Raw genomic sequence first — 14810 nt, 5'->3', positions numbered from 1 at the left:
TATATATATATATATCAATTATTTTTTTTTTGTTTTAACAGTTAACCAAACATCTGTCAATTTTATACAACTTTTGTTTGCCCGGCGGCGACAATAGTGATGCCATTACTGGACACTTGTTTACTCTTTTGAAACAGCCATCAGGTGTGGCACTGGTAGACACATTGCCTGCTATTGTCATTATACTGTTGACAGCATCTATAGTATATGGTTTTAGTCTCAGACGGGACACACATTTACGGACTTTCGGTATTTTTGTTGTACAATCGGTTAAATCTATTGTAGTGTATGTTATAGTTATAAAAATTATTAAAAATAATTACAAACTAATAGATTGAGATTAATATCTATAAATACATAGATTATAAAATTTATATAAAATTTATATTAAATTATTTACCGCATAATTTTTGAATAACAGTCTCACTAGTGATAGGATCGCATTGATTGACCGTAAAACTGATGGCCATTACGACCACAACAATAGACAATGAGATCAACGATATTGAATGCATTATTAATTTTTGGTATAAATTTTATGAAAATCAATTTATTTAATTTAATTTATCTGTAAAAAAAATTAATAAATACTTTTAGCTATTAAGCTAATAGTATTTTTACAAATAATTATTGCTAAATTTATATTTATTATAATTTATTTTTTTAGTAGTAAACATAATTTTTTTTATAAATTGCAATAATTCAAACTTATTTGCAAAATCGATAATTTTTTATATGTAAAAAATATCTTAAATTTAGCATTTTTTCATAATTAAGTAAAACATTTATTTTAACAGATAAAATTATGCAGACTTTAATAATATTTTTACGAAAGTTATAATAAAATTATTAATAGAATATATAATTTTTTTCAGTATATTTATAAATATTTTCTAATTATATATAATCTGTTTAATACTTCTATATTATCTAATTTATGTGGAAAAATTTGATCATCAATAATATTTTTTCTTATATCAAATTTATTATCAATTAATATCATATAAAATAAAAATTAACATTTTTTTTCTTGTTTTTAAGTAAGCAAAAAAAATAATTGATATAAAAATTTTTATAAAAATAATTTCTTTTAATAATTATTAAAAGATAAATTATATTTATTAAAAAATAATAATATCAGTTATTTATAATATATTTAGAAAAAACACTTATTATAATATTATTATAAAAAAATATCTTAAAACTATTAGATATTTGATTTAGATTATAGTATAATGTTATTTAACATAAAAATTATAATAATATAATATTATTATAATTTTTATTTGTTATTATATATAATAATAATAATACAGTTAGTCTTATTTAGATGTCCTAACATTGAACAACACAACTGGCTATTTGGGATAACTTGTGTTTGTTGGGCGGCATTAGGGCCGACATAACCGGACAGTTGAGTATACTATCATAACATTCATCAGCCGTGGCATAACTGGACTGATTGGCGACAACTTTCATAATTTCATTGATAGTATCGATGGTAAATGCACTCAATTTGATTTTATCCATACATTTCTTAATATCTGATATTTTTGTTGGACATTCAGCTAAATCTATATATATATATATATATAAATAAATATTAATAATAAATTAATTAATTAGTTACTTATTTAATAAAGATTAGTAATACATATTATATTATTTAAACAAATTTTTTTATATTTAATTAATTAAGTGATTGATTAAATTAATGATATTAAATGCATTGTATTTGTTGTCGTTGTTATTGTTTATCTATAAAATTATTGAAAAAATAAATAATTATTATTAAAAATTTAGTATTTAATATAAACAATATAATTATTTACTTTCTAAAAGTTTAAAATACTTGATAAATACTTTTTTTTAAGTAATTTTATTAAAATAGTTAGTGTTGTTAATTTACAATAAAACTGTTGCGGTATTTATATGATTTTTCAGATTTTTAATTGACATTGATTTGTAGAGTTGCCATTTAAAGAATAACTTTAAGAAAAAATACTTTAAATGTTAAATCTGTATTTATAAATGTTTAGATTTTTAAAAATTCAAAAATTTAATAATAAAATTATGGATAGTATTTTTAACAAAACTATAATTAAAAAAAAGATAATATATTTTTAATTAATTAATATAAACTAAATTATCCAAAATTACAGTTTGTAATTGTTAATCATATTTATTGTGATTATCATTACAAATGTTTAAAAATTTATTATCAAAATTATAATTATCATTCTAATGACATTTTATAGTCATTTTTTTAAAACTATGACTTTTAAGTTTAGTATTTTTTTAGTATTCTATCTATCGATAAATAAATTTTAAAATTTAATTTAGTTTATTATTAATTAATTGTGTAATTAAACAATTTCTAAACTGTTTTTTTCTGTATGTTTGTATTTTAATATTTTTTAACACAATTAGCTATTTTGTTAATTTTTATCAAACAAATACCCAACAATTTATTATCGAATAAAATAAATATATCTATAGATAATAAATGTTTTTTATTAGTTAATCATATTTAAAATTATCTATCATTGCATATGTATGAAAATTTATGTGTAAAATTGTAACTATCATTTTAATGACAGTTTATATTGATTTAACTATGTTTAATTTTTTTTTGTTAAGTTTACTATGACTATAACATTTTGAAATAAATATATTTAAAAAATTACAACAAAAAATATATTAACACTTTTATTAATATATATATATATATTGTAATAATTTTTAATTTTTAAAATAATAATTGTGGGTATTATTAAAATATTATGCAGTATATATATATTTCAAAACATTTAGTATTTATTAAATTTATTAATCTTATTTTAACTGATATTTATAAACTGTTTTACTTAAAAAATATTGTTTACATTATTTTCTAATGTATAGAAAACAAGTTAATAATAATAATAAGTTAGTCAAATAATAATTAGAAAATAAATTAATGAAAAAAATATATTTGAATTTTAATAATTGATAAAAAATAATAATTAATATTATTTTTCAATTATTTACTAAATAAGTTTTAGAAACAATAATTAACTAAAAAAAACAATTTATATATAAACAATAAAAATACTTATGATTTTTATTAAATTGTATTTTATTAAAAATTAAAAGTTTTAATCATTTTTTTGAATAAATAATTAAATTCAAAAAAAAAACAAAATTTACATTTATCTATATATATAAAATTAAAATCTGTAAAATTATTTATTATTAGTTTTAACATGTAACTAAACATTTGTATATTTTATCCAAATGTATTGGATATATTTCATCGATTTTAAGATAGGGTTTAGCAAAATGTTCTGCAATATGATTACAACTATTGGATTTATAGCGGATTAACAATTGATTGAACGTATCCACCACTTGTTGTCTTAGTTTAAGACCGGTCACACATTTTTTTATTTCAACAATTTTTTGTTTAGCATCTTTTTCTGGACATTTTTTTAGATCTATTTTTTAAATAAATAAGCATAAAAAATAATTACTAAATAAATAATTAATTTCTAGTAATAGCAATTAGTAATATTATTCTATATATTTTTATTATATGTTTATACTGTATGTGTCTATAATATGTTAATCATATAATAATTAAAAATAAATATTATTATTACCACAAAGTTTTTCAGCAAATTGTTGAGGTTTAATACAATTGCATGCCTGGCATTGATTGATAGCTGATATTATGGTTATTACGGCCACAACAATAGTCAATCTGATCAATGAATTTAATTTCATTGTTTTTGTTGATCTAATGAAAATAATTTAGAAAATAAATTATATTATTAATAATTTAAACAATTTTTCAACAAAAAAAACATTATACATTATTGAAAATATTTTGATTGTTTTTTTTTAAAATATATGTTGTTAGATATATTAACTATGTTTATATAAATATATATTTCATATAAAAAATATCGCAATATTTATAGGATTTTTATACTGTCAGTAAAATAGTTTTCATATAATTGCCAATTGAACAGTAATATCATGGAAAATAAATTTTATTAAAAAAACAACTGATTTATTTAAATTTTTTATAGTAAAAAATAATAATAATAAAATAAAAATATGATATTAGATTTTAATTAATACTAATTTAAAAATTACCATTTATTAACTTTAGACAAATAACTGGTATATAAAAATATTTTTACTGTTTATTCTATTAATTAATTTATTGTTATTGTTTGTAAAATTTATGCAAAAATATTTATTTATTGCTTAGTGATTGATAAGTGTTTTCAACCAAAAATATGATTTATTTATGTAATTTATAAAACTTTAATATATCTAAATCATTTTTTTCTAAGTTCAATATGTCTATTAACTATAGTAACTAAATATAATTAATTAATTAATTAATTATAATATGTTGAAATATAATATATTATTATTTTTTATAAATAGATTTTTATTACATACATTTTATTAATAATATAGTTTTTAAATTCAATTAAATCTTATAACTACTTATATTATAATAGTTTTTATTTAAGTAAAAATCAAATAAGTTTTAGTTACATTAAAATTTTTTATTTACATATATTAAACTATATTTTTTATAATTTATATATTTGAATCTAAAATACTGTACTTTAGTATAAAAAAATTTTAATATTACTTTTTTACTTTAATTTAATTTATTTATTTTTTTGTATAATTCATAAATAAAAAAAATGTATTTTCTATACTTAAATATTATAAGTATATTTTAGCATTAATAATTTATCAGAAATATAACAGCATAAAATAAATCAATAATAAGTAAAAATTACTAATAATATTATAATGATAAAAATTTTTTATACCAATGTATAAAATTTTTAATTAATTAAAAAATTGTTAAACTTGGAAATAATTTTTTATTATTAATTTAGTAAATTAAAAAAATATATACATAATTCCATGTATTATAGTTAGCATAAACTTAAAATTATATATAATATTAATTAATATATATTTTTTATATAAAAACAAAACTAGAATTTTTATATACTGTTTATTATTATAACATTTTTATATATTTTATTTAATTGATAATTAAAGTTAGCTAGTAAACATTAATTATATTTGCATGAAAACAAACAATTATCAATTTCATTGACAGGTATAGGTGGTCGTCCTACTTCCGGTACATAGGGTCCGGCAATGTGTCCGACAACGTGTTGGCACCGATCCATATGTAAACTACTACTAAGCAATTGATTAACAAATTGATTGATTTCAGGTTTCAAATGTAGATCAGCAATACATTGACGAACTAATGGTAACTTTTGTTTACAATTTTTATAATCTAATATATTAATCAAAATAAAATTAAACAATAAATTTTTCTAATTAATTAATTAAATAATTAAAAATAATTTTATTAATACCACAAAATTTATGGGCAAATTCAGCTGGACTTATACAATCGCAACCCTGGTTTTGACTGACAGCAATAGTCATGTTAATTAAAGCCATAATAACTATTACAACAATAGTAGTAGTAGTAGTAGTAGTCATAGATATGATTGAATGCATTGTAATCTATAATAAAATTAATATTATAATTAATTATTTTAAAATTTTTATACTTACTCTTATCTATTATATAGCAATATTATGATTTTTAGTTAAATTATACTAGCTAGTAGTATACTACTAATGTTATTTATACAATATATACACAATAATATTTTTATATCTAAAAAATTTAGCTATATTTATAAGGTTTCTAAACTGTCAATCACTCTATAAGCATAGGGTTGCCAACTTATCAGCAGTTTAATGAAAAATGTATAATATATTTTTTTAAACAACTAAGTTATCATATGTAATATTAGTATATTAAATATAAAACATACAAAATAAAAGTTAAATATTATTTATTAGTCTATTTTTATAGATAAATTAGTTTTTAAAAAATAATATATTTATTTTGATAATAATAATCTATAGATAATTGATTTTATGTTTTCGATCACTTTATTTAGTAAATTATTGTTATTATAGTTGTATTATAATGATAATGTTATTTATAAAAGTCAACTATCTATTAATCATTTTAAAAAATAAATATAATTTAAGTTCAATAAGACTATTAAAAGTATAATGTTGAAATATCAATATATTATTAATAATATTTTTTTTTAGAACTAGACGTTTTATTTGTAGTATATATTTAGATTATTTTGTTAGAAATAAAATTACTATTTTTAACTTATTATATAAAAATCTATTATCATTAAGATTAAGTAAATTAATGTTAATTGCTAAATAAATATGCATCAGATGTATAATAAATAATTAACTAATAACTAAATAAAAAATATACTAAATAAAATATTTAAATACTTTTTATATAGTTTTTTGACTAAATTCTAATTAAAAAATAAACATATTTTTTTTTTTTTGAAACATTTTTTAATAGTATAATAATAATATAGTTAATTTAATAATATAGTTAATTTAATAATATAGTTTAATATTCAATAGTTAAGTATAATATAATAACATTTATATTTTATATACAATACTTAATATATAACTTTTATATTACAAAATTGACAGTTTAAATGAGGATAAAAAATTAATTAATAATATTTATGCAATTTTTAATTTATTTAATAACAATAATAATTAAAAAAAAATATTATTATTAATATTAAAATAATATTAGTATTATTATAAGTTAATAAATACATATACAGTTAGTGTTTTATAAAATAATAAAGAAATTTCTATAAAGTTTCTAGATTAAATTTCTATTAATGGGATCCCCATGGTTAATTTTGTTCACTCATTATTTGTTATCTTTAACATTGTTTTCATAAGTAATATTTAAATATTATTATTAGTATTTTAATTATTAATTAAAGTAAAAAATTAATTTATTTAATTATATTAAACTATGATATAATAAAATGATGAATAAAATTTTACAAAATTGATTATTATTAAATAATTATAATTATTTATATAGGTATACCATTTGTATAATAGTATTATACAGTAATCTATATTATATAGTATAATATTATATGTATAGTAGTTTTACAATAGCTTTAGATATGGAGATCCCATAGTATAACAATAAAGTTAAATTTCTATAGAAATTTATTCCTGAGAAACTTTCTAGAAATTTTCTCATGGAAACTTATTAGAAACTTTCTATTTTCCAATCTCTACATACAGTACATTATAATTAATGTGTTTAATACACACTATTATTAAAGCTTAATATAGTTTATTATGGAAGCATTTAATTTTTGTAAAAAAATTTTTTTTTTGTAAATTTTATTTTTTATTACTTTATTACTATAGAATATTTATTTTAGTTGAATAAAAAAATAATTTATTACAATTAAACACATATTGTAATAATATAGATAGCAATGATAACTCAAATTTTTTGATAAAAACTTGTACATTATAGATTTACTATAATTTATAAACTTGTTTTTTAAAATAAATAATTGAAGTATATTATTTTATAAGTGTTATTCATAAAATTTAAAAATTATTAACTTAATTAAATTAATAGTAAAAAATAACAAAATAAATATTTTATATTTACAAAAAAAAATTTTCAATTTAATAATTTGCAGTAAATTCTAGAATTGAGACACATATAAACAAAAAATGTATAAATAGTAAATTAATTGTTGACTTTAAGCTAAAATATTAAACTAACTTAAAAAATTTTGAGAAAATAATTTGAATTGTATTATAAAAATTATTAAAATAAATTATTGAATTATTTTTTTAATTTTATAAAAGTTATATAAAACTAGTTGTTATAATAATAATAATTTTTTTATACAATGAATAGAAGTGTAGTAAAAACTTATAGTTATTTATGTAAATATTATTATATTTTTTATATTAATTTAAACAATAGTTTTTTTATTTTGCGTATAAATATTTTTTTATAAAATATAAATCTTTTATAAAAATTTAAACTAATTGGCTTTATTAAACAAAAATCATTAAAATACATAATATATAAAGTATTTTCTTTTATTAATTTTTAAGTATTGTTATTTGTACTTTATATTTTAAAAATTACTAATTAAAAAACTTTGTTATTATAATTAGGTTATCAAAAATTATAAAATTTTAATATTTTATATAATTTAATTATTTAATATTTTTTTTATATATATGTATAAATTAAATACATGTACTAAAAGTACTATTACAAGAATTTAAATTTTATTTAAAATGTTTTTACAAAATAATAACATTTTTACAAAATAATAATATTTTTACAAAATAATAGTATTTTTACAAAATAATAGTATTTTTACAAAATAATAAAATTTTAACATCATCATAAATCTAATAATTTATTACTTATTTGCTTAACTATGATTATATAAATTTTTTAATAATTGTTTATGCTAAAACGATGACAAATTAAATTTATATAGAGTTGCAATATGCAAAAGTTTTACCTTATAAACATACATAAAATACAAAAATAATTTTGATTAATTAAAATTAATTAGAATTAATTAAATTGATAATAACTAAATATTATTTTAATAATTACTACAATAGAAATATAGAAAATTATTTTAATATAAATATCAAAATTTTTTAAAAAAAATTATTACTTTACAGTAGAAAACTTTACACTTTACAAGTCTAATCAATAGCTAACTGTTTAACATATCGTTGAAATTGTATAAATATCGCCCAATAGTTGTTACAAACCATACAAAAAAAATTATTAACAGTTTTTTATCTTTTGATTTTTTTTTTGTTAATTTAGTTGTTGTTTTTAAATTTCAAATTTCTAGACTAACTATGCGTTCAATTTCGTTGATGACAACTGTACTGTTAGTTGTGACTATTATAACCGTATTTATGGTCAATAACGGTGTCGACGCCGCCAATCCAGTCGATGATCTTCTCAAAGCTGTTTGCAGTAATTATCATTATATTTAATAATATATATATAATTGAATTGATATTATACTAGTTTTAACACACACACACACACACACACACACACACACACACACACACACACACACACTCGCACACACATACACACACACATACACATACATACACACACACACTCACACACACATACACACACACAAATTAATATATTTTGTAAATTTAAATCAAAAGTTTATTTTTATTAGTTAATTAAAAAAATACATTTTTATCCAGGATATACATAAACAACAAAAATTTTAAACAGTTTATAAGTATTGAAAAAATAAAAATTATAAAATAGATATAAAACACTAATAAGTTTATTTGGTTTTGTTTTTACATAGATATATTTAATAATGACAAAATTTATTAAGTCTATTAAATTATTTATACTGTTAACAAACAAAATTGAAATAAATGAAAATAATTATTTTTTTTTATTTACTTTAAATAAATAGATTTAAGACAATGTAATAAACTGGTAATACCTAAAATTACCGGTTGTTTGAAAGCATTTCTTCAGGGACCTATATCATTGGTACTACAAATTGTTGTACAAGTGGTTATAGGTTTGGTTGGTGGATTGGTTGGTTCACCCAATGTAGGCTGTGCATTGAGTATATTAGGACCGGTAGCTGGATTGTTGGCCAACACACCCGTAGGCGATATTACCGCTTGTCTTGCTTGTTAATATATATATATATATTAATATAACACAATATATACAATACAATAATATAATAAATTTGAAAAATATTTTGTGTTTTTGTTTTATTTGATTTTATTAAAAAAAAAATTGTGAATTTATAATATTGAAATTATTGATTTTTGTGATTTTTGTGATAATTTAGATTTCATTGTAATCTGAAATATTATATATATTTTTTGTTTTTTATTACTGTAAAAATATATTAATGTAATATTTTTTTTAAAAATCAAAAATTAATATATTTAAGTATTATAGAAATAAATGCTTAATTATATAAAATAATTAAGCAATTGTTGAGTAAAATAGCAAAACAATAGACGGGGATTTATAATAAAATAATATAGTATAATATCTTTAATAAAATATATTATTTCTATAGTTATTATATTATAATATTAGCTATTTATTTGTTGAAAAAAATTTTAAAAAGTGTTTTTTCATTTTGATATTTTTTTTGTAAATATTTGCATTGTCAGTATATTAAAGATTTAAATCATTATTGATAGGGTTTACATCTATATTATATAAATTAAAACAAAAATGTTTAAATAATATTTATTTAAGTTTTATTCGTGAATTTTATATATTTTATTTTTTTTAATTTTTATAATACATTGTTATTACTAAGAAATTATGAAAATTTTTAGATAAAAGTGTTTTATTTGTAAATTCAAATATATTACTAACAAAATATAAACACCTATACATATATTATTGGGTATTATATTAAATAAAAAGTATAAGTTAAATAAAGTATAAAAAAATATTTTTAATTATACTAAAAAATGATATAACTATGATTTATGATATTGTTTATAAACTTTATAAATTTTATTATATAATGTAATTCAAGTATATTAAAAAGTATAGATAAAAATTAACTAAAATTATTATTTAAACCAAGTTATAATTTTATGTTATTATAAATTTTTTATTTGTATTTAATAGTTATAAATAAAAACTAATTATTAATCATAAAAATTATTTTTAAATAAATATTATATTAAAATAATTTTTAATATTTCAAATTTATAACAGAAAATTTCAAATATCATCAATTATTTCAATTACTAGTAATATAAAAGTTATGAGAAGTTGTAGTTGTAGTTTTAATTTAAAAATAATATAAATAAAATAGATAAATAAAAGTAAGCCTAGTGAAAAATGTTATTAAAAAAATGTTTGAATAACATATGTTATTTTTTTAAAATAAAATAATATATATTTTACTAGAATTTTAAAAAAATTATTTCTAATAATAATAATTTTTCTAAAAGTATTGTTTAAATATATAATAGTATTAGTAGTTTGCATATAATTTAAGTATAATTAATTGTAATACTATATAAATATTCAAAATATTTGTACAAATAAGTAAATTTTATTTTTTATTATATATATTTGTAAATTTAATTATTTATCAAAATTCAAGTCAGATGATAATGCTACTTTATATTAAAACATTTATTATTTTATATGTAGAATTAACTTGAATATTTAAAAAAAATGTTTTTATTTTATTTTAATATAATATAATGAAATATAAAATATTAATCAATATATAATTTATAATATTTTTTAATTATGTCAAAAGATTTTTATTGGTAAAGCCAATAATATTATTAGTGAATTATTTATTTTTTTTATATTATTTAAAAACATATTTAGTATGGAATAATACAATAGATATTCAAAGAGTAAAAAATTCCATTAATTATTACAATTAATTATTTTTATAAATTATATAACAATGATATGCATTATAATTTTCTAAACTAATAAAACTTATTAAACAATTTTTTTTGTGAACATGTTTTTCATTGAAAACAAATAAATAAAAAGTAACAATAAATAACACTTATATAATAATAGAAACAAAAATGTTTTTTTGCCCTATTTTTTTGCCCCATAATTATCAACCAATATTAGCCAATAAACTATTGTTTAGCATAAAAAACAAAATAGTATATAAATCGTATACTAATTATTATATAACTAATTATTTGTAAAATAATGATATAAAGTTTTTTTTAATTTATACATTTGTATAACATTAATAAAAAACAAAACAAAAATCAACAATGTACTATTGTAAATTACTAGTTATTGTTGTATTAGTAATGTGTACAATTGATATAGCAGCCAGTGCAATTAATCGGGGTAGACTATACAAGTTTCTATGCGGTAAATACTTTTAATTAAAAAATTTATTTTTTTATTATTAAAAAAATTAGTTATTTTATTCAAGTGTTTGAATGGATGTCTACAATAACACAACAATAACAAAAATATACATAAAAATTAATATTAATATTGTTGTTGAATTGAATTAATTCTTTTTAAAATATAAATTTTTTAATAAAATTTAATTTATTTTTTTTAGATGAATGTGCGGGTAATGAAGCCAAACATCATTTGAAAAAATTTAAAGATTGTATGATTAGAGCCGGAATCGGACATATTGTTGATGAACTAAAAAAAGGCGATTATAATTGTCAACGAAATGTATTTATTAATGTTTCGGATGAAAAGTTTATACCGTTTGAACCAAAAATTGAAAATTGTTCAAACAATCACTTAACAGTTAGATGTACAATAATAAGTCATACATAAAAATTAAAATAATAATTTTTTAATAATTATTATTCAACTATAAAAGAAAAATTAAAATATTAGATAACAATAATATAATTATACTATATATACATTTTTGTAAAGTTTTTTTTTGTTATAAAATATATTTTATACAAATATGTAAACTTTTTCATTAAATACAGTATATTTATATAGAACTTTGTTGCAATTCTAATAATTTAGTTTTTTAATAAAATTATATTTTTTTAGGCTAAATATATTATGATTTTTATTTAATAATTAAAATAAATAATCAAATAAAAATTTAGTAATTAAAAATTATTTTTTAATACTATTTTTTATAAATAATGTCATAGTTAGATCATTTTTTTTTAAATAAATGAATGTAATGATTTTTGAACTAAACTAAATATTATTATATTTTATATTTATTCAAAATTTAGACTCAGATTTAGAAAAAATGAATAGTTATATACGTTATTATTAATATATTATTATTAAATATATTAAATAAAAATTAATAGATTGACAAAGATTAAAAATATCATTAATTGTAACAATTATTTTGTATAGATATAAAACAATACGCCACAATTTAGACATACTTTTTTACTTAAAATAATTAATACAAATATATATATATTTTTCAAAAGTATAATTTTATATAATTTTAAAATATCTTTTAGATTCAGATTTAATAAATTATTTTATAATATTAGTTTAATGTAATTTTTAATTATCAGGTTAACAATAATAATTTAAAAATTTATTTTATAAATTAAATAATTCAATCAAGTATAACCAAAAAATAATAAAATCAACAATGAACTATTTGTTTTAGTTTTAGTTATTGTATAATAGCATTAGTAATATTATCAATTAATATATAGCAGCAAGTACATTGTTAACGTTATTACTACTACTAATACTAATTGTTAACTTAGTATAAATTAAAATATTTTAATTAAAATTTTTAGTAAAATTGCAAATATGTTTGTTTTTTATTATATCAATAAATAGAGTAAAAACTAATAAAAATAATAACTGAAAAAATGAAGTCTATACAATTTGCAATAACAAAATAATATAATATAATTTTTTAAATTTTAAGTATAGACACTTAAAACAAATAAAACAATGATCTATTTTAAAGTTGTAATTTTTATGGCAATTGTAATACAATGTTCAATCAATAATGTAGACAACAAAATAATTGTAAAGGGACTGGATAAACTAAGCAATTTTTTATGCGGTAAATAATTTTTAATTTAATTAAAAAATTAATAAAAATTTACTAATACTTATTTTTAATTTTATCACTTGTTTTTTTTAATTATTATAACCTTTTAAATAATTTGTTTAAATTAATATTAAATTAATACATATTTAAAAAAAATAGAAAGATGCAATGATGATTTAGCTAAAAAACAAGTAAAAAATTTTAGGAATTGTTTGAAAAAAGATAATGTTGAGTTGGACCTTGATAAATTTATAACTGGTCATAAAACATGTCCAAACAGTGTTTTATTCAATTCTATTAATCAAAATGATAAAACTATTATAAAGATGAATGAATGTATCAAAGAATATTTTATGGGTAAATGTGGAAAAAATGGCAAAAATGGCTAAAAAAAATTTTTAATATCCTTTACAATAAATAAAATTTTAATAATATATATATATATTATTTTTATTAAAGAATTTCTAAAATAATTGTTTTATAAATTATTTATTTTACTGTTTTTTTGTGTAAATTATTTAAATATTAAGTAAATCAGTACTGTTTGTACTGTTTTATACTATTAATGTTATTATACTACTACTGTGTATATCCTATAATTGTAATAAAGTTAAAAATAAAATTGATTAGAACACAATTAATGTTAAATTTTTTAAGTTTGCTCATTTATATTTTTTTCAAAACTAAAATTAACTATATCATATTCAAATTATAAAGTAACATTTCTATTGAAATTTATTCCTGATTGAATATTCTAGAAATTTTCTTAGGGAAATTTATTAGGAAATTTTTATTTGCGTTTCTACATTATTATAAAGCCAGTGAAATAAATTTTTAAAAACCAACCAATATAATATGCAATATTTATTAATCATATAATATATGTTTATATAATATCATATAATATTTATGAAAAAAGTTAAGTAAAAACAATGAAAACATCAATATAATACAAAACATTTGTTTAAATATATATATATATATATTTAAAAAAACTAAATTATAATACCAATTATAAGTTATAATATATTATTAGGTTAGTTATAAAGATATATAAATAGACATTTAGAATTATTTAATTTTAAAGTAATAAAATGTAAAATATTTAAAAATCAAATATTAGCTAAATTGCAAATATGTTTGTATACTATATATATATTCATTAAATAGTTAATTAATATTTAATTAATAAAAAAATGGATTCTATTTGTTGTCTATAATAAAAATAAATATTATTAATCTAATGAATTGAATTGACTTTAATTAATAATTTAATAGACAATATAATACATTAAAAAA

The 14810-nt window shown here is 16.1% G+C and overlaps 1 protein-coding gene across 1 annotated transcript; it reads right to left on the bottom strand.

Moving 5' to 3' along the window:
• LOC128952650 (uncharacterized) lies at positions 1-611 on the bottom strand. The gene is made up of 2 exons (XM_054298076.1): positions 401-611; positions 1-276 (listed from the first exon to the last, which is right to left on the bottom strand). Exons 1-2 carry the CDS (start codon positions 513-515, stop codon positions 35-37), a joined length of 357 nt encoding a protein of 118 aa, XP_054154051.1. The 5' UTR covers positions 516-611; the 3' UTR covers positions 1-34.
• Between the last annotated feature and the right edge of the window lie 14199 nt (positions 612-14810).

The sequence above is a fragment of the Oppia nitens genome, unplaced genomic scaffold (assembly GCF_028296485.1).
Source record: "Oppia nitens isolate AA-2021 unplaced genomic scaffold, nextdenovo-longstitch-racon4-pilon3 scaffold1_pilon_pilon_pilon, whole genome shotgun sequence".
In the NCBI taxonomy this organism is placed as follows: Eukaryota; Metazoa; Arthropoda; class Arachnida; order Sarcoptiformes; family Oppiidae; genus Oppia; species Oppia nitens.
Note: the sequence above shows the minus strand (reverse complement) of the source record. Positions and strands in the feature narration are given on the sequence as shown.